Source organism: Pteropus medius, unplaced genomic scaffold, assembly GCF_902729225.1.
Source record: "Pteropus medius unplaced genomic scaffold, Ma_sr-lr_union100, whole genome shotgun sequence".
Taxonomy (NCBI): Eukaryota; Metazoa; Chordata; class Mammalia; order Chiroptera; family Pteropodidae; genus Pteropus; species Pteropus medius.
Window position 1 is genome coordinate 34,152,695 of NW_024354500.1, and position 21,522 is coordinate 34,174,216.

General features: G+C 35.0%; 1 protein-coding gene across 4 annotated transcripts; it reads right to left on the reverse strand.

The window, feature by feature from the left end:
* Positions 1–699: 699 nt before the first annotated feature.
* On the reverse strand, positions 700–21,382 carry GLYATL3 (glycine-N-acyltransferase like 3). 4 transcript variants are annotated; one of them, XM_039853248.1, is made up of 7 exons: positions 17,495–21,382; positions 13,802–13,898; positions 13,349–13,445; positions 9,000–9,107; positions 8,132–8,258; positions 5,391–5,517; positions 700–2,283 (listed from the first exon to the last, which is right to left on the reverse strand). In XM_039853248.1, the coding sequence occupies exons 3-7, from the start codon at positions 13,424–13,426 to the stop codon at positions 1,857–1,859; spliced, it is 867 nt and encodes a 288-aa protein (XP_039709182.1). In that variant the 5' UTR covers positions 13,427–13,445; positions 13,802–13,898; positions 17,495–21,382; the 3' UTR covers positions 700–1,856. The 4 variants fall into 4 exon arrangements, with proteins under 4 accessions (XP_039709182.1, XP_039709179.1, XP_039709183.1 ...); XM_039853245.1 differs by having other exon boundaries at positions 13,349–13,456; XM_039853249.1 differs by lacking the exon at positions 13,802–13,898.
* Between the last annotated feature and the right edge of the window lie 140 nt (positions 21,383–21,522).

Below are 21,522 nucleotides of genomic sequence, written 5' to 3' on the forward strand. Positions count from 1 at the left end.
GTCATAATACCTCTGAGCCAGAATTCCCACAATAAGACAATACCTTCTTCTTCACAAGGATTAAGTAATATATCTCTACTATTTGACACTATTAGCACACAGTTAAATTTTAAACAAACAGCAGGCATATTATTATTAGAAAGAAAATAAGGTATTATATTACTACCATATACCAAGCAGGAGTAAACCATGCTTAATTAAAGCAAACGATAATGAGCATCCCTGGGGCAGAAACTAGACCATATTCTCCCAAAGGGCTTTGTGGACTCTGGGTACTTGGTGCTCATCCCTCTCGCACCACAGAGAAGTTTCCAGGTAACCTGTGGCTCGGGATGACCTAAGCGTATATTCACTCCCAAGGAGTCTTGTTTTTTTTTATGAAAATGATGCCCTCCTTCAGCTAATTAGTTTACTTTTCTCAGAATAAACATCTAAAATTTGGATTTCCCTTTATCTTTGTGGGTGGGGTTTTGTGAAACTCTATAGTATAATACATTAATATTTTCTATATGTCCGAGTCAACTTTATCCAGACTAGACAAATCCAACCATTGTGTTTATGCCTGCTTTAATTGCCAATGGAAGAACACAGCTTGTAGATGTTTATCTTTTCCTTTATTGTCCTTGAAAGATACACGCACACACACAACATTCGGAAGCCAAATTAAACAAAAAAAAAGTACTGACAAGAATAAAAGACTAATGGATGTATTGATTTAATTATTTAAACATTTTTAATTTCATTAACAAAAAGGATATATGATTTAGTGAAAAAATAGATTGAAATCAAAATGACATCCTGGCTTAGCCTCTAGCACTGATTATCTGTGTAATCTTGAAGTCATTTATTTTCTTTGGTCCTCAAATTCTTCATATGTAATAAGAGAATTAAAGTTTAATATCTTATCAAAATTCTATGAGTTTACATACATATAGACTATATGAAAGGAAAGTATATGTATGTGTGTATATATATGTATATGTGCATTTGCATATCACATGTATATTAGTTTCTTATGAGAAAGCAAATTATAATCAAAGAGCCTGGAATAGGTGATAGGTAAGATTCTAAGCTGACATCATCTGTTGCTAGTGTTTAAAACAGCAGTATCTTCATCCCTCCATCCAAGGCAACTGAGTAGTGGGAATTTGTTAGAAATGCAAATTCTCAGGCCCTCCCTCAGAACTCACTGAACAGGAGGTCTGTTGGGGAGAGGCTCAGCCATCGGTGTTGCAATCTGCCCTTCAGGTGATTCCGAAGTGCACCAAAATGTGAGAACAACTGCATTTGAACATTCCCAGGGAAAAACATAGGCTGAAGTCATAGGCAGAAGTGAAGAGCCAGTAATTAAAGGCGGGAGAGGGTGGAAGGCAGGATAGTCTACAGAGAACTGGATCAGAGGTGGTAGAAATTGAGTTCAGGGAGACATGGCAGTGTGGGCACAGTGGGGAATGTTATTTATGATAGTGGGGAACTGGTGTGGTTGTGAGAATACACAGCAGAAGCCCATGAAGCAATAATAAAGCAGTAGCCACAGGCTCCTGTGTTCAATCATTTGTTCTCGCGGAGTCATTTCTGCTACTAAGGTTTTAGAATCTTTTTCCTGCAGTAGATCTCAAAAGAGGATACTTACCCTCTTTCTCAGCTGCAGCGATCCCTGACTCTTACAGTTATTTACTGCAGAAACCTAAGACACGGAGAATTAAGGCTTCTCAGGCTGATCTTGCATGTGTTCTTCCAGGCACTTTTCAACAACTCAAGATTCTCCTGATCTGTTTGAATTTTTTTTCTCACTGGCAGCTAAGAAGTATGTGTATGTTCAGGGAAAAACAGAAAATTCCTGAAGTTTCACTGAGCTAGAGGGGAACTTCTCTAGAGAAAGCTGCAGGGGTGAGAATAAGCCTATGAAAACGACAAGGCAAGAACTCGGCATGCACACTCTTCAAGAGGTTTACTGATGCCACGTTGTCGTCAAGGACGTTGCCCTGTCTGGGGAACCCCCGACTTTGCAACTTCCTGGCCAGTGTGAGGAGCACCAGCCGGCTATAACCTTTTCTGCGATGCTCTGGCAGGGTGTAGCTGTGGCACATGGTGGCAAACTGGTCTGTGATAGACCAAGAGACTGGGTTTCCCTTGTCATCGCGGACACAGATACTGGGGAAGCAGGAGATGAGATTGGTGATGTACCGGAGACATTGTTCATTGCCGCCCCGCGACCAAGTTCGGTTGAGCAGGTCAGCATCAGTGACACTCAGGTAGGTTAGTCGTGGGGAAGAACTCATTCTAGAAGAAAAAGATATGAGAAGAAACATGAACTCAGGATCACGTGCCTACTAACTACTCTTTTACACTGATTCAAACTGAAAAACTATTTCAGAGATAGTGCCTAACAAATACCAAGACATTTGCAATAAATTAGAATGCATCTCTTCCCACTTACAAACATCTTTCAGGGTTTCATTTCTGATAGGACAAAAATACTCATTATTTCTAATTTAAGTCTTTCCTTCTAGTTTTAGACCATTTGTCATTGTCCTCAGTATAGATTAAGGCAAGTAAAGCAATTCTTAGACTTCATATTAAGTCCTAAGTCTGTTGACACTCTCTGAGCCCTTGAAAAAGTCCATATTTTGGGATTTTGGGGTCCCTTTTTCCTTGGTTAAAACAAACAAACAAACAAACAAAAAAACAGTTTTAGAATAGACCATCTATCTTTATGCATTCGTGGCCAGAACATAAATACAAATTATGTAACATACTAGGCATATGTAGATGTTCGAAAAATGCTAGTTCTTCTACACCTTCCCCTAAAAGGTTGGGTAAAAGGTCTAAAAGACCATGGCATTAAGATAAAGATAGGGGCTGGTGCAATTTCTAAGAACTGAGATGGATTACTTAGTTGAAAGCCTATGGGGCTGGTTGTGCTTCAAATTTGCTTTTGTTCTTGAAGTTATCGATGTGGTAAGACCATCCCCAGGGATCGTTAATGTCATTCTAGCTATGATCTTCTTTACAAAACCCAAGTTTGTGTTTTCATTAGTGGTTCTGCAGGACTAGCTCACATTCCAGGCATATCGTTGGCTCTGGCACTGGGACAATCACCTAACCACTAAGCAGGGGTAAAATATAAACAAATAAAATCAATAACTGGCTGATAGAATTTTTAATTCTTGAAAATGAACTTCAATACAAAGGCAAAGAAGCAGGCACAAATGTATCCAAATAAAAACATTGCTAAGGCAAGCATTTCAGGAGTAGTTATCCTAGAGACTATAACCTTGTATCTGAAGAGCTGGGTATCCAAAATAGTGTGCAAAACTGGAAAATGACTTTGTTAAAGACAAATTGTTTAACTTCTATGAAAAAGGGAGCAATTTAAGTCAAAAACTGATATTAAAAGGCCTGGCTGGGGATAAAGGAAAATTTTAAATAACATTTCAGGAATGTGACAGTAAACAGACTGTGGGAAACTCTAAAACTCTAAAGGACAAGTAGCCTGTTTTTGTTTGTTTGTTTGTTTTAACAAAAAGTAATGTAGAAATATAAAGGATGAAAAGGGAACCTGTATGTCAAAGGAACCTTAAGAGGTATTAATCAACTACAATGTGTAAACTTCATTAGGTCCTTATTCAAAACAAATAAACTGCCAAAAATATTATGATAATTTGGGGAATGTGACTACTAACTGATTACTGTACTTTAAGGAAATGAAGTATAAAGGGTGGTGCAGAAGAGTTTACATAGCAGGCTTGAGGCCATTATCTTTCAAAAAGTTTGTTTGCCATGTTGACCCTTGGCTGGTGTCTGGCAATTTGAATTTCTGGCAATTTGAATTTCTGGAGGGTTCCTGCCATTCTGAGAACTGATATGAGTAGTTCACTGTTCCTGTTTGTACAACCAATGCAGTTTATACTAAACATCTGCTTTCATTCTGGAAGTCTCAGACATTGGTATGTGCTATGCAGAGGGTGCTCCCCATTAAAAATCCTAACACATGTCACAACTCATTGCTAGGGAAATTAAGTATGTCTTGTGTGACTTCACTGGCAGGGGACTCTGGGAAGCTTGTGCCTGGTTTCCTCTGGATTTTGTGAATGTAGGTTTCTCTTCGCTGGTTTTGGTTTTGATTTGTATCCTTTTATTGTAATAAATCATAGTCATGATTGTATGTTAAGGCCTCTGTATCCGACTAGCCAATCACTGAGCCTCTGAGTGGTCTCAGGGACCTCTGTCACAGATGTAATGTTAGTATATTTTTTTAAAGAATTCTTATCTTTTGGAGAAAAATATATTAAAATGTTTAAGAATGGAATAATGTTTTGTATATTCAGAATAACCCAAGGGATGGAAAGAGATAGAGATATAGATGAAACAAGATAACCCATATATCGATGGGAGGTTCATTATACCAGTCTCTCAATCTTTGTGTGTGTTTGAAAATTTTCATAACTGAAAAGAAATAAAAACAAAGTTCAGTTTCTTTATATAACTTAAAGAGTCCATTCTTCTTTAGGTTTAGTCTTGTTTTGCTCAATAATTCCTTTGATGTATTCCATAGAAGTGAAGAAAACTAACATTCACTGGAGTGGGTACTTTTCAGGCTATCATGTTCCATTTGCTTACAAAAAATATGTAAGAAAGACATAGATGAATTTTAGAGAAGAATAAATTGATCGAGGCTCAGAAAGATTAGGCAGAAGGGAAGGTAGCCAGTAAATGACAAAGTACAGGCTCCAAAGTAAGAAAAGGAGAATGTAGGTGTGAACCAGCTAATGTTTTGAAGGACTGGATTCTGGAATCAGATTCTTGGGATTTATTTTCTGGCTCTATAATTTACTTCTGTGTGTTACTCCAACTCTATTCAAAAAGAGAATGATAATACTACTTTACAGGGTTGTGGAAAAGATTCAAGAGGAAATGTATTTAAAACATTTAGTGCCTGGCAGTTGGATACCCTCATCCCTGAAACAATGAACAAAAAAAAAAACAAGGAAAAAATAAACAAGAAAAAAAAACCCAATAAAATCAACCTTAGGCTCAAACAACAGAGGAGAGAGTGTTTAGAATTATTTAGGGAAGGATGATGCCAAGGAATGATTTTTCTGCGTATACTGTGAAAAAAACAGGACTTCTGAGTTCATTTACTACTATGGACAAAGACACTGATTTGATTTTGTAAAAAATTGTGAGCAGTCAAGCATGGCAGAAAGGAAAAGAGTAAACATACACACAGACACACAAACACATACATATAGACATAAATTTAGACTCAATGGCCCAAATTCAAGGCACCTAAATATTCCTTAATGATATTAAGTTCTCCAGGTACTGTTCTTTGTACTTCTACAGCAGTAAGTCCTGACCCAAATGCAGAAATTTAATTTGCATACACAGAACTGGTGTCTGGCAGGGTTGAAAGAGGAGATAAACAAATGGCCTTGAAGGAGCTTAACTTTACATCCAACTGCTTTGAGGCGGCAACAGCTTTGGACACAGTGTATAACTCACTCTGCAGCCCTGTATATAGTAAGACATAATGAAAAAATGTGGATATTACATTTGAATATACAAAAAGGAAATCTGTGACAGTATTTTTATGCTACGTATCATTAATATAGAATTTTTTTCTCCTAAATTAGACTGAACCAGTTCTTTCTAAAAGTCAGATGAACATTTCTTTAAAAAATTTTTAAGATTATAAGATGTAACAGATACAGAAAACTGCATAATCAAATGTGTAGCTTTAATTATGTACCACTAAAGCCACACAAAATAGAGATTTATTGGCCACTTTCTATCTACCAGTCTCCCAAACACAATTCCCTCTCTCTCCTCTAAAAATAAACACTATCATCATTTTTATAATAATCACTACCTTTTTTTTTTTACAGCTTTATTATCCAAGTATGCATCCTTAAACAACATAGTTTGATTTTACCCATTTTTTGTCTTGTAAGCCTTTTATCTGCAGGTTTTCTTTTAATCCTCACCTCCCCTTTTAAAAATTTTTAAAATTTATTTGTTAAATAACCCAGTTGTTTGCTAAATAAAGTTTCTAGAGTCTGGATTTTGCTGATTATCTCTCCACAGTGTTTTTGACCATGTTCTTCTACCCATTGAATAGGTTACCACTTGTAACAAATGACTTTCTCCTTTCTCATAGAAGAAAGGAAACTTCCCATATTGCTCTGCCTTTGTCCACCCTACCTCCTTAGAAAGGGAGAACTAGCCAAAGAGAAAAGCAGATTCAGGACATTTATTGGACCACAGTTACCAATGGACAGGCTACTAAAACATTTATGTTAGTATTCACATAGATAAACTCTCCTCTCATCCGTGTAACCAATAGTGAGCGAAAGAGCCTGACTTGTCTCGGTAACTGCATACCTTTTCATTTCTTGCCCTCACATGGCAGACATAAGGATTGCCTCCTCTGAGTAGGTTAGTGGGCTAACCCTGATTCCATATTCTTTACAGGTGGCTCTTAGATTAAAAATGGCAAAGGCATCACTGTGCAGGTTGTGTTGTTGCTCTGAACACCCAGTGCTGAAGTAGCTCCACCATCCTGTGCTTGGCCTATCCAGACACCCCCACTAGCAGCCCTGACTAGAGCCTGTGCTGTGGCAAAAGATAAAAGACTGAACATTTATATGGCAGTAGGTAGGCTTTTGGATTTGTTTATGACTTGGGAATGTTATGGAAACAGCCCCCTTTTAGATTCTCTGATTAAAAATAATAAAGATACTGGTGACTTCTTAGAAGCTATTCAATTCAATATTCCAAGGAGATTACAGTTATTGCCACAGGAGCCTGTAGTCAGACCACTTCAGAAGCCACAAGTAATTAATGTCTGCACTGACTTACATGCTAAATGAGGGGCCTTTACTACTCTAGCTATATTAGGTGCTACTAATTCACATCAGTTACCACCAAGCCTTCAGGAAGGATGATTGAGTCAATTTAAATGACTATAACTGACTCATGGCTACCAGCTCAGCCTTCTGAAAAAAATACTGGCAATTATGGGGATAGTCTTTCCCCATAATTTCCAATTCAGGTGATTTGAAGATATTAGGCCTATAGCACCAATATCCATCCAACTACTGCTGTGATTTTTCATATCAAGGAAGAGGTATACCCATTTCCACATTAAAGTAATACTGTAGAGAAAACTTTTCTAAATTGGCTAAGCAAGCGGTAGAACCACATCTCACTTCTAACCAGCATAATGGGTAAATTTGTAAAGGTGAGAGATAGTTTAGAATTTCCTCTCGAAGGTCTCTTTGAGCATTTATGAATGAATTTTATATAACATCCTGAGTCTTTAGATTATGAATATGCATTAGTTATTGTCTGAAGATGGAGAGAAACTTTTCCTTGTGAGGGGACTTCAGCTATTTGTGGCTGAAAAAAATGACCAGATTTTATATTTCTAACATGGGAATCCCTGCCTTCTTGTCAAATGATCAAGGGGCTCACTTCACTAAAACAGTTATAAACAATAATTTCATTACCTGTATTAACCTCTAATCATTATGAAAGACTGAAAGAGTAATGATACACTGAAGCTGAAACTGTCCATCCAAACTATCAGAAACTCTTAATGGGCTTCTATCTTGGCCTACAGTTCTCCCACTAGCATTGATGACCATGCAATTATCTCCTAGGAGCTCTTTTCTTATAAAATCATTTCAGAATATCCTACGCAGATCAGTTCATTATCTCTTTCTAGAATTATTTGCTCCAGAAAGAAGAAAAGCTCACCTATTGGCTTGGACTTAAATTAGAGTTATTTAAAAAGATTGTAATAGCAAAGTGTTAAGAATAATAAGGAAAAATATTCTGTGATACTCACTGATAGCCATATTACAGTAACAGTAGGAAAAAGTCACTTAAAAGCAGCCCCATTTAAACAGCCTCTGCCTATCCCAAAGGCCAATCCTCATTATGAGTAAAAAAATAAGTGTTCTTACAAAACCATAATGTATAAATTGTAAATATATAAAATGTATTGATATATATTTGCGCATCTATGTGTATGCACATCACATATGCGAAATACGTCATATCTATCTGATATATATGACAAAAAGGATTTAACAATTGCCTTGTATCTTGCACTTGACCTCACCTTGTATTTGAAAAACTTGGTTCCAGTTGATAACATCACATTCTTCCAACAGCCCTCGGTAAGCCCTGACATCCTTGTAGAATACAGCATAGGCATTAGTATAATGGTCCAGGTTATCTGTCTCAGCCTAGGACAGAAGATACAATCATAAAACCAGAAATATATCTTCTAGATAATTCAAATCCGAGATAGATTAGATACCATTAGCTGTGCATCTAGATAATTGGCTAATGGTAGCAAAATTAGCCACCTATAAACAATGGCTAAGTGGGAATGTGGCAATATACTGTCGTGAAGGAAAGAAGAGACATTTGGAGCTTTTGCTTGATTATTTCTTCTAGTATTAGGCAGGTTTGAAGACATTTATTTCACATTTTTGTAAGACATTCTTTACAAAAAATGAAAAAGTGTAACTCAATGGACTCACATACAAGAATCAAATAGAACTCTCAGAACTTTCCTAATGTGGTCAGGGCAGCACATTTTTGATCACTTGAGCCTCCTTTTGGTCTCAGAGGCAGAATGGGGCAGATGTTGTCTTTTTCCATCTTCTTACACATTTACCCACATGACCAAAATCATCGATTATAAGAAATGGTCAACCTAGTGGGAAAACTAGTATGTTCAAGTATATATGCTTTATGCTTCTAGTGACTATGGAACACTAAAGAAACACTTTATTGAATGCATTTATAGAAGAGGTTTCCATATGTCTAATATTCCAAAGCCAGTCAAATTAGAAGCTAATGGTAAAATATGTAGCTCATCAAGCTGAAGTATATGGCTATGATGGTTATAATATCCCCTTTACCAATCTTTTCTTTTAGTTTGATGCCAGCTCTTATTTTCTTGCCTTTCAAAGCTGTACCTCTTTCTGCCGCCGAGTGATAACAGCTTTGAAGTCTGGCCATGAATCCAATATCACTTCTTTTTGAAAGGGATTCCCACGATTTATGTTCATTACTGCTCCATAAACCTGAATCAGAGAACCCGGAGAGACAAGCCAACCTCATTACCACCAGCTGTTTCAGTTTTATATTACCCTATCACTTGTTCTAATGTAGAATTATGGCCACAGGAGGGGAAGTTATAAATATATACACAACATACACACATACAAACTTATCTCTTATTAGTGCACATGAAAACTGGTAAAAAGTCTATGAAAGCCTAAGAAAACTTTCCCCAAACTTAGTTTCTTTTATAGTATAACAGTGGAAGGTACTAAATCAATACGCTTACTGGATAGGTGCTTGGCACATAGGTCAGCAATAAATACTCGCTCAATCAGAATCTCTTGTATGGATTTAGACCTCACACGTTTTTTATAAATTCCACATATAATTTTGATGCTCAGCTGCTTTTGAAGTTTATTATGCTATCTGAAAATAACCTGTGAAATGCAACTACTCCTTTAATACTGAATTACAGTTAAACATCACTTGATGTTTGGCCCTCAAAAAAGGCCTCCCCCAAAAGGCCAAAAACACCTCCCTGAATTTCTGTATTTCAAATTTGATGGAGCAAGGCTTTATACATATTACCTGAGGATTGTAATTATGTCTCATTCACTATGGTATCCATGGAGCCTGACAAAGCTGATCAAATGCTTTTTGGCTAAACAATACTGAAGTAATATTAGAATTCTGTTCTGTAGCCCTTCATATTTTTTTCTCTTCTAAGAATTAAAAATGTCTGTCCTAAAAAGCAACTCTCATATGTTATGTATGTGCTTCTAGAGAAGAGAAAGTTGTGGCGGTAATGAGCTCCAGGCAACATTCATAGCTGCATTTTCATAATAGATAAAAACTGGAAACAATCTAAATGTCTATCCAAGGTGGAAAAAATAAACAAATTGTAGCATATTCATATTCTGGATTACAAAACAGCAACATAATGTTGAGCAAAAGAAGTTACATACAAAAAGATATTGTGTGATCTAGTTAATATTATATTCAAGAACATGTAAAACTAAATTATAGCTAGCTTTAGAAGTCAGGATAGTGGTTACTTTTGGGGAGCAGGGAAGTTATTGATTGGTGGTGGTGCAGGGACGAGTAGCCTCTGAAGTAATGTTCTTTCTTAATTGGAGTGGAGATTACACAGATATTTACTTTGTGAAAATTCATTAAACTGTGTAAGTATGTTATGTGCACTTTCTAGTATGTGTTAAACTTCAATGAAAAAACTTTATGAGAACATTGGAACATATATTTTACCTCCTTTATCACTATCGTAATGCAAATCAGCTCACCTCAATGCCTAGAACATTTCCCAGCTCTCTTCTATTATACCCAATCTGGGACCTCACTCAAATCCTCTCATAGAACGTATATTTCCCAGTTTAGTCTGGCTGATAACAATGTGTAACATGGATTACACTTAGTGAAAATTCAAGAACTAAAGTAAACTGTAAGAGTCATGGCTTGTTCTGTTGGTAGTTGTTTAACTGACTTGTTCTGTTAATCATTAAATTCTGAGGCTGCTTATCTTACATTTACGATGGAGTAATAAATACAAAATTGCATTAGTAATAAATAAGTGGTTTTACACCAGGAAATCACACATCCTTATTAAATAATGGAGCTTAAATATGATTGGTATGTTTAGAAGGAAAAAACTCTTTCAATATTCAGATTCCGAAAGGAAAAAAAAAACATAACTTGTTTGTCAAAGATTTGGAACCAATTGAAAGATTTGGCATTGGCTGAAAATAAACAAACCCTTCCAATAGCTGTCCATTCAAAGGGTGAGTGTTGAGAGGAGATGGGAAGTAGCTAGGGGAAATTAAAGAGGCTAGAGGAATGATCAGTTAGAGTTTGTGAAGGAAATTTGGAGAGATATTTAATTACTTTAACCCTAAAGTGAGATTATAAAATGCATAGCCATAACTCCAAAGAATGGGTGAACAATAAAACTATATTTTCTTTATCTTTTTTTACTCTAAAGGACATAGTATAACCAAAAGAGTATTTTCAAAGTATGAACAAAGAACTAAAGATAGGCATCACATAATGATGCAATAACTGAAGAAGAATAAATGGATCCAGGGATAAAGAGACTCAATGTATAGAAAATGAGAAATTGGGAGTACCAAGCTAAACAGCTATTAAAGAGATAATTATATAAGGAAGACCTCAATTTGTGCCTACATGTCTCATTTTTAAGTTCTTACTTCAAATGGTGCTATGAGAGGCAAACATTTCAAAAGAACAGTCAGTTTGGAATCTGATAATCTGGATTTAAATCTGAACTCTAGCATTTAGAGATGGAGAATTGACAGTAACATCATCTGTAAAATTATAATATAAATATCTGTCTATTCAAAGGTATTGATGTTACGAAGATATTAATATTAGTTTTGATGACTCCAAATGAGATAGTGCGAAAATTAAAAAAAATCTGTACATTCTGTTCAGATCTAGTCAACTAATCTGAATTCAGAAGCTTTTAAAAATAAGATTTATACAGTTAAGAAATAAGTAATTATTGTATAAAGCTCCTGGTGACCAATCAATAACAGTTTATTGAGAATTATCATGGGCAAAGCCGGGTGCCAAGCACTGTAGGAGGGGTAAAAAAAAGAAAAAAAGTTCAACATTTATATCTACCCATCTGGTAGCTAAGTTGCTGTGAAAAAAGCAACAAATATGAAATTAAAGGAACTGAGATTTGACTCTGTGTCTTTATTTGCTGTACTACCTTCTTTGAACATTAATTTATTCATTTATAAAATGAGTTAATAAACATCTTACAAAGTGGTTGAAAATACAAAATATTTAAATTCTTTGTATGCTAAATACAGTGCAAATATAATAACTTAAGATCCCATCATTTGTCTTGATAATTATAACATCTTTCATGACCCTGAGAAGGTCACCAAAACTTTTTTGTTCTCTTTGGCACAAGAGTTAGTCAAACATGTCAAAAAAAATGTAGCTGATCATCTCATTCTATTTATTTTTATTTTTGGTATATAAAACTTTTTAATTAAAGTATAGTTGACATACAAAATTGCATTAGCTTCAGGTGTATAAAATAGTGATTTAACATTTATATATCTTACAAAATGATCACAAGAAGTCTGGTAACCATCTGTCACTGTACAAAGTTATTGCAATATCGACTCATTCCACTTATTTACCTCAGTGTCAGCATTCAAAATGGGAAAATTTGGGTCAGATTGTCCATTTGGTACTTTTTTAGTTGTATAATCCCAAATTATTACTCCAATTTTCCCCACCAGATATAGTTTAAGCACAATCAGTAAGGCAAGATGACTAGATTTGATCAGCCCAGTACAGTGCACTAGGACATTCTCTAGGTCAATTTTGGTCAATTTTAGTGTAAATAAGGATTATCCAAGATGTTTGTTAAAAATACAGGTCCCTGGTCTCTATCTTCAGAAACTATGATTTCATTATATATCTTCTAGGTTATTAGCATGCTTCTCACATTTGAAAACCATTGCTGTTGGGTTATCTCTTTGCTCGAGAAACTCAGACCTCAAATGTAATTTTCTTGCATTCTGTACTTTTTCTTCTCCAAGTGCTTAAAATATTTCTGATCTTATTTTTAGTTATAATCTTTAGTTAATGTCATCTTCCACAGCAACTCTGAGTTATCCACAAGCACTCTTAGACTTTTAGAAGACTTCGACCAATATAAGCTTGATAATCAACAAAGCTGTTGAAAAAATTTCAAAAAAAGATTTTGAAATAAACAGAAAAAATTTATAACAACCTTTAAATTTCATTTTCATTGTGTACCTAGGTTATGTTTTTTGCTTTTTGCTTTTTGTTTGTTTGTTTGTTTTTAACCAGCAATGCCACCCTTCTGTCATTAAAAAAAAATTAGAACTCAAATTTACCCTAGAAATAATCTAGACCAGCATTACCCAAATTTTCCTAGGAGTCATGTAGAGCGATTGTCAAAAATATAACTATGTGGGCCATATCCACAATCCATTGAATCAGTCTTCAGCAGGTGGGGACTGGGAAGCTGTGTGTTTAATAAGTAAAGGGTGGGTACTTTCAAAGGATCCCTTGTTCGTAGCCCCAGGACTTTCAGCGCTGAGTGTCTTGTACAGTTGGCGACTGAGAGCAGGACTGTTGGGTCCTGCTCATCAGAAAAATTATCATCAGAAAAATGTGGGTAACAGCCACATTATTTCACAAATCAATAAAATAAATAAAATAAAGAAACAAAACTCTTTACCTTGAGTGATTCAGGAAAGTGACTCTTCAGCAGTTTTTCCAGTGTCAGTAATTTGGAAACACAGTTTAGCACCAACATCTTCTCCGTAATTCTATACCTAATTAAAAACTTGAAGTTATACATCTACCTTTGCCTGTCAATATCTGAATCTGTCTAGGCACATCACTGAAGTCTTGTTTTCACTGGGTACAATTCTGAATTTACCCTAGAAATAATCTAGACCAGCATTACCCAAATTTTCCTAGGAGCCATGTAGAGTGATTGTCAAAAATATACCTATGTGGGCCATAGCCACAGCCCGTTGAATCAGTCTGCAGCAGGTGGGGACTGGGAAGCTGTGTGTTTAGCAAGTATTCCAAGAGAGCCTTATCATCAGAAAAATTTGGGCAACAACCACATTATTTCACAAATCAATAAAATAAAGAAATAAAATAAAGAAATAAAACTCTTTACCTTGAGTGATTCAGGAAAGTGACTCTTCAACAGTTTTTCCAGTGTCAGTAATTTGGAAAAACAGTTTAGCACCAACATCTTCTCTGTAATTCTACACCTAATTAAAAACTTGAAGTTATACATTTACCTTTGCCTGTTAATATCTGAATCATTCTAGTAACATCACTGAAGTCTTGTTTTCACTGGGTACAATTCTGAATGCCATTGCTCCCTCTGAAGAGGGAAGAAGGAAGACAGGGAGGCACTGGGATGGGTAAATAAGAACATATAAACCTAATCCTAGAAAGATGTGAGTGTCTATACTGGATTATGTCTTGCTATTATACACATTCATTGTACTCTAAACTCTTCCTTCAGGACATGATAGCAGTTGTAATTTTGCATTTATTCGTGTTCTCTTTGATTTATGTCTGTCTCAACTAGACTGTGAGCTGCATAAAGGAAGGGCCCACGTCTGCCTTATGCTCCACTGTATCCGCAGCACCTACCACAGGGACTGGCACATAGGAAGGAGCATACTAAGTAGTTGTTGAATGGATGATATGAAACTCAGAGTAAGAGTCTTAGGGTTAAGGAGGGAAACTTTTTCACAATCTAGGACAACGATGAGAGAAAGACTTGAGTGGGTCAGGTGTTGGGTGGTTATGAGGAACAACTTGGGGAGAAACACCTAGATCGAAGATGAAGACTCAGATGTGGGCAAAGGCCGAGGCTCGTTTCAGTCAAATAAAATTAAGGAACAAAAAAAAGGCCTAAATATAACTTATGCAACTTCATGCATTCTGACGCAATTATATTTTCTAAATTTGGGGGCTCTATCTCCCCTGCTTTCTGTTCCCAAGAAAAAATTTTTTTTCCAACATTCCAGTCATGTGTTGACTAAATTAAAGAAAAAAAACATATTATCCCATATTCAATGTAGTAGAGCCCATCTACCTACTCTTTGAAGCGAGGTACTAGATGGCAAAGATAACTCAGCTAGACACGAGATCCTAGTGCTTCCGGGACTGTGGTGGATTATTCCTTTACAATACATTTTCCAAATAGAGAAAGCTACTTGATTTCCCTATGTGGCATCCCTGTAGCTATAAGATACTCAGAGCGTTCGATTGTGATTACTTAAAATCCACTTTAAACCCTATCATAAAGTTTACATGAGTTTGAACTTCTAAGAGGCATGTTTCTTATGATCAGGCGGTGTGGGTTCCAGTTCACTGAGTGGCACACCTAAGGTGTTGTATTCTCGACAGGAGTCAGAAGAGAACTAAGGGCCACGGCAACATCAGAAAATCAGGCTTCTGGACCCTCGAACTCAGTCTGGGTCACGTTAGAAACTTTGAAAAGATCAAGTTTCCAGAGTTCAAGTTGAACAAAGAAAGAAGTGTAGCCATCGACTCTTCACCCTTGAATCTGCTTGACTTTTCACTCACTCATGTTATCTCTAAATAAAATTTTAACTTCTTAGGAGATTCTCATGTTAAACACATTCATTTATTCGAATTCAGTCTTTTGCGAGAAAATGAAATTAAATTATTTCAAAGGGAAGCTGATCATGTGTCTCTTATTAGATTTGATGTCTAGAGATCCTTTTATGTTCTAATCATAGCAAAGTGGATAGTGCAGAGTAGGAATTCTAAGTACTTGATGATTTACTTATTTATTGCCAGTTTGTTCCCCAAAGGATTGAAAATCACTTCTAAACACAGACAAAAATATATCAAGATAAATTAAGTTTAAATTAAAATTCAAGCATGGGTAAAAATAAAGGTACAAAAGTAATATGGAGTCAAGAGTGAGCTCCACAGGCAAAGCGTATGGAGTACAGTCCTACATGTAGAGTTGATCCTCTTTATTCATGGATTCCACATTTATAAATTCACCTATTTGCTAAATTATATTTGTAGCCCCTAAAATTAATACTAGCAGTGCTTTCGCAGTCATTTGTGGACACACATAGAGCAGTGAAAAATTTGAGTCTCCCAACACCAACGTTTCAGCTTAAGTTGAAAAAGCCGACTTCTTGTTTCAACTCAAGTACTATAAACAAGTTCTTTATGCAGTCTATTAGTGCCACTTTTTTTGCGGTTTTTGATTTTTGTTGATAATTTCACTGTTAAAAATGGCCCCCAAGCATAGTGCCTAAGTGCTGATTAGTGTTCCTCAGTGCAAAACGGCTGTAATATGCCTTACAGAGAAAATGTATACATTAGATAAGCTTCCTTCAGGCATGAGTTATAATGTTCTTGACTGTGAGTTCAGTGATAATAAATCAATGATATATATTAAATAATGTTTCTTTAAATAGAAATACATACACATAGAACAAGGTTGTGTGTTGATCTGCTAATAAAAATGTGACCAGAGGCTTGTAGGAATCTAACTGTATATTTTCCATAGGAGCAATGGTTCAGAATTTGCTAAGGCAGTGTTCTCTGAGAAGTTATTGAATATAAGGTCTATGAACAATGAGAATCGACCATAGTTAAAGGAAGTGAGAGCTTTTTTTTTACTTTAAGCTTTCTAGCAGTTAATACAAAGAGAAACAAACATAGTTACACGATTCAGTGTGCCCACAGAATTACCCTTACACTCTTTACCATAGTATTTGCTTGACTCTTCACTTATACCATCTCTAAATAAAGGCCAGTTTTCTAACTTCTAAATGTTCAAAATCCTACTGGAACTGGCTTCAATATATCTTTCTAGATTAAGCAGCTCTTGCAACTCACAAATTACTCAGGGTGAAAATTTCTGTGACATTAAATTCAGAGACATTTCTCCCAGGGATTCATAAAGAGTGGATACTATAATTAATGAACATTGGAAAATATCCTTTCAGTAAACAGTAATGAATTTTATAAGGATATTTCTTTTTTATTAAATACAAAGATCATCTTTAAAGGCCACAAACAGGATGCAGGAATTCTTGGATGCAGAAAATATTTTTCACATATTTTTGAATTATATTAGAAAGTCATAATGACTACTATTAACTCTGAAGGCTACAAGATTAGATTACCATATCTTTACCACTCAATTATAAATTCCCCACAATTAATGTGTTCTAGAATTGGACGATAAAGTTTTGTTGATCCTCTAGCCAAATTGTTATTAACAACAGACTCACTAACTGAAGTCTTTGTAGAAAAAAATTATCATGCTCATATAACTTTTAGAAACTGAAATTTCTTTGGAGCAAGTGTCCATCAGCACACAGTAAGCACCTAAAATATTTTAAAATTAACTAGACAATGAAAGCATGATAACCTCTTGGTAGACTTTTAATTCTTATAAATAAATATCTCTGTTTTTATAGTGTAATACATTATTTGCAATATAATTGTGGACGTTTGTTAATGAGGAAAGAAATTTTTTGTTTTTTTTAAAGCATTGCGATCTGATGCCAGTAAATATTTTTCAGATGATGGATTTTTTGCTTAGAAAGATTTCTCTTATTTGTTTCCCTAGTTGTACCCATATTATAATACAAAAATATATTTCATAATACTTATTTTCCCTATATCATTATTTAAGTTAAACAAACAAAAACACCAAAAAAAAGAAATATCTTTTCCTCTATTTAAATTTATTCTTACTATATAACGTTGAATTTTATCCGTCTATTTTTTCTATTTCTTCTTGTCATTATAATCAATGATTTGAAATTTATTATTTTAATGAATAAATGCTTACCTGGTGTTGACTTTGCCTGAAACTGAGGTCTTTCACTCTGTGTTAGTGCAGCAGCTTTCTCTATAAATGGTGAGTTTATTCTTCAAGCCTACTTCCCTAATTAATCCTTAGTGGAAAGAGGAGGGATGAAAAAAAAAAGTGTCTGCACCTGTAGAAAGGGAGGAGTTTATGATGTCAGGTTAAATTTATTACACATACAGTGAAAGTATTTTCACTCCATCTGTTTTTTTCTATTACATTTAGTCTTGTGGTATAAACCCAGTAAATATTGATCTTGATTTAGAGATGGACATTTTCTAGACACAAACCTATCTGTCAGGATCTCATGGAAAAAGATTAAAAGGAATGAGACCCAGGCAAACAGGGTACTATAAAATAATACAGATACTGACCACTTTTATATTTTTATTTATTCTGAAGAAAATGGTTTTGCTGCCCTAAACTTCCAAGGCTCAGAGTCATCTCTAAAGAGGATGCTTGTGAAATTGAGAGTATTTTTGAAAATTTTAATTCTTTTACCCCATTCTTTTAAGTGAAAAATCATTCAGTTTACTCCTCTCTCAAATGGCTGCAATTTAAGCACCAAACAAATATTTATATGGGCATCTCAGCACACAATGCAATGAACTTTCAGATAATAAACTGTAATGTCTCAGAAGGCAATGGCAAGTGCTTCATTTTGAATGCAGTCACATGGGAGGATACTGTTTACCACTGTACCTCTCACAAAGTCAAGAGCAAAAGGAGTAGGTTAGGGCAGTCTTGAAGATGCTCGTTTAAGTAATGCAAGATAATTGATAGTAGAAAGTTACTGGAGAAATTGTATTAGATGACAATTACTGGATGTCAAAATAAGAGTGTTCTTGACCCTGGTACATTCATAATTTTTTTTTTTAAAGATGTTACTGAAGGCATCATATACCTATGTATGTCCTTAAGGATCTTATGTAAATCTAGTCTTTTCTAAGTACTGAGGAAAATCAATTAAAAAAGTGAACATAAGCTATTATTTGTAGAACAAAATCTATTTTAGACAATATCAGAAAAAACTTCAAAAGTCAGGGTCAAGTTATTTATGGACCTGAGAGACATATAAATGTCTTTCCAGATTTAGACTACATCTTGTTCCCAAGGACATCCAAAACAGAAACTTCTATTCTTTTTTCAAAGTTTTTTGCTCTCTAAAACATCAGGACTAATTAAAATAGTTGTTTTTTGCCTAGTAACCAATAAAGCAAAGCATATTATTTTTCCAGGGAAACCGTATTGTTGAAGATAATTAAATTTGAAATATGTCCATCAAGCTAAACTGAACTTCTAACTCTAAAATTAAAACGAAAAAGAAAAAGGAGAAAAAGAGGTTACTAATATAAATTTAGAGATTTTATTCTATAAACCCAAGTGAATGAATTCATAATACCATTCTACCTAGAAAAATAGATCGATTTGTACATTGTTGTTATAGAATTTCTCATCAGCTTCAGTAGCCTCTTCTGTTTGTAGCTCATCAGCTAAGAGGTCAAAATTACAATTGTTTTTGCTTCCAAGTTCTATCACTTACTATTTGAGTGATCTCAAGACAGTTATTTAGACTCTATGCCTCAGGTTCTTCACCGGCAGGATGGGGATAATAGTGACTGTTATGGGGTTTAAGGCCCATACTGTTATTGGAATTAAACACTGGCATAAATATATGCATACACATAACGGGCTTAGAATAGTGCCTGGTAGATAGCACACATCATTAAATGTCAGCCATTTTTATCATTGTTATTGTTATATAGCCCTGTTGTCCCACTTGAAAACCAACTTTAATTTTAAGGACCTCCTTGGAGGTATAAAAGAGGGCGAAATTGGCAAACACACATTTGTTTCTATTAGTTAAAAAAATTAACAATTTCAATTTTAAAAAGTAATCTAGTTTCACTGACTCTGAAAAACATCTCTTCTTCCTTTTCCTCTTTGCCCAATTTTAACAACTATAACCAATCTTTAGAAATGACTGCTACAGCAATTTCAGTCTTGATTAACAGCAGAGGTTACTTTAATGAGGAGTGAGAATATCTAAGCCAAGAGAAAGTGGTTCCATAGTGATTTAGTAGTGAAGAACTACATTCAACAGCAGCAACTTTAAACAAGAAAAGCTGGTTATAACATAAAAAGGGCTCAGTCACTTTAGACGTGATAAAGTCCAAGAAGGAAATTCAAATTTCTCTCTGAGTTTGCTTTCTTTCCTCTCTCTTTTCCTCAAAGCTGAATATTTCTTAATAATGAATGAAACATGAGAGGATTTAGACTTGTGTTTGGAAACTAAGCCAACCTGAATGATTCAAATGCTAATTTTGAAGGTGCACCTGCATTTATTTTTGATAAACAGACAATACCTGGAAATTCTATCCAACCAAATAAAAGTAAATCCCTTAATTTTAGGTTCCAGTGCAGGTGTGTCATATTTAAATAAAACCTGTTTGTTAAACATATCCCTGAGAGTTGGGGAAAATGGAGGGACTTATAAAGTACGAATTATAAATGACCGACTGTATATTAAGGTTCTGCAACGTATCTGTACAGGCTGCCTCTCCTCAAACTCCACCACACATACAAGTTATATCAATTACCTTCCTTCCTTTGGCAGGATTATTGGGGACCCATTTTCCTGTATTAAACAACTTCCCCCTTTAGCCTTTTCCAATCTTTTTTTCAGTCTGATAGGTGAAAACATTTTGATTTGCATTTAAGTGATTATTATAAGATTGATCATCTTCCAATACTTTTTTGACCATTTATGTATGAGAATTGACCACTTTCCTCTTGGTATTTGTTACTGATATTTTAAGTTTCTATTTTATATTTAACTTTATTTGGAATGTTTTGGTATAAAGTAGGAATATTAACTGCTGCCTCTCTGCCACCATCTCTGGTGTGGTTAGTTTTCTCAAGACCATTTATTGAATATTTTTCTGCATTTTTTCTGAGATGCTATTTTTTCACGGTCTACATTTTTACACTATATATCCTCTATTCCAAAATGTGTACTTTCAGAATTTATTTTCTGGCATTGGCATTTATCTTCTCCTTACTGGAGAGGAGTTGTATCATAGTTAGCAATGGCCTATGCAAATGAGGACTTAGATGGGTGTGGATACTACAAGAGAAGATGGCCATTTGAATTACTAGGACCATGTGCAGTTGAATTTTAATTTTATTTGGGTCTGTAATTACCTGTTATTCATGAAGAGTATACCAAAATTTAGCCTTTAAAAAAAATATTGTGTATGTTTTGAATTGCCGGCAACATGCCAGAAGATACTGTTGCTCTCTCAAAATTAGATCACATACTTTTCATTTCTACAAATGGGTAGTATGACCAGTTCATGCATGATGAACTATCACTCACTAACAAAGGTAAGTGAAAATTTCAGTTCATGTTCAATAATGTTAAAACAGATATTCTGAGGGAAAACAGATTTTTAATGTCTCTCCTTTCTCCCCATCGAAAGCTACTATAAATGCCATGATTGATGACCAAAATCAGTGAGTTAGGGTTCTATTAGTCAACTCTAAAAACATGAAGCTTTGAGTTTCCAAGTGAAGAGTTTTTAAGTTTTAAGACATTTTGTAAAATCTTTTTACTTTTAGTTGCTTTGTCTGGTGTGTAGCAGGCAGTCCAAAATATATAAAAATGTTTTCTTTACATGCTACCTCACAAGTTTTCTTTCTTGAAGACTTTCTCTCTAAAATCCATTAATGTCCTTCTTGACCATTATTTCCTAAGAGGCTATTGCTTTTGACCCTTTTACTGAGCTGCCTAGGGTTCCCTCATGACGTCTGGTCTCCCTCTTTGTAATGAGCATTAAACTCAATTTGTTTAACTAAAGCTATGTTTCTGGCGGTGTCTGCCTGGAGGATAATGACAGAATTATGGCACCTTCTAAATTAACTGAAAAAATATTCCCGGGGAGATTAAAAAAATAATTGCGGGTATTTATTTTACAAATAGATAAAAGCAATCCAGACAACATACTATA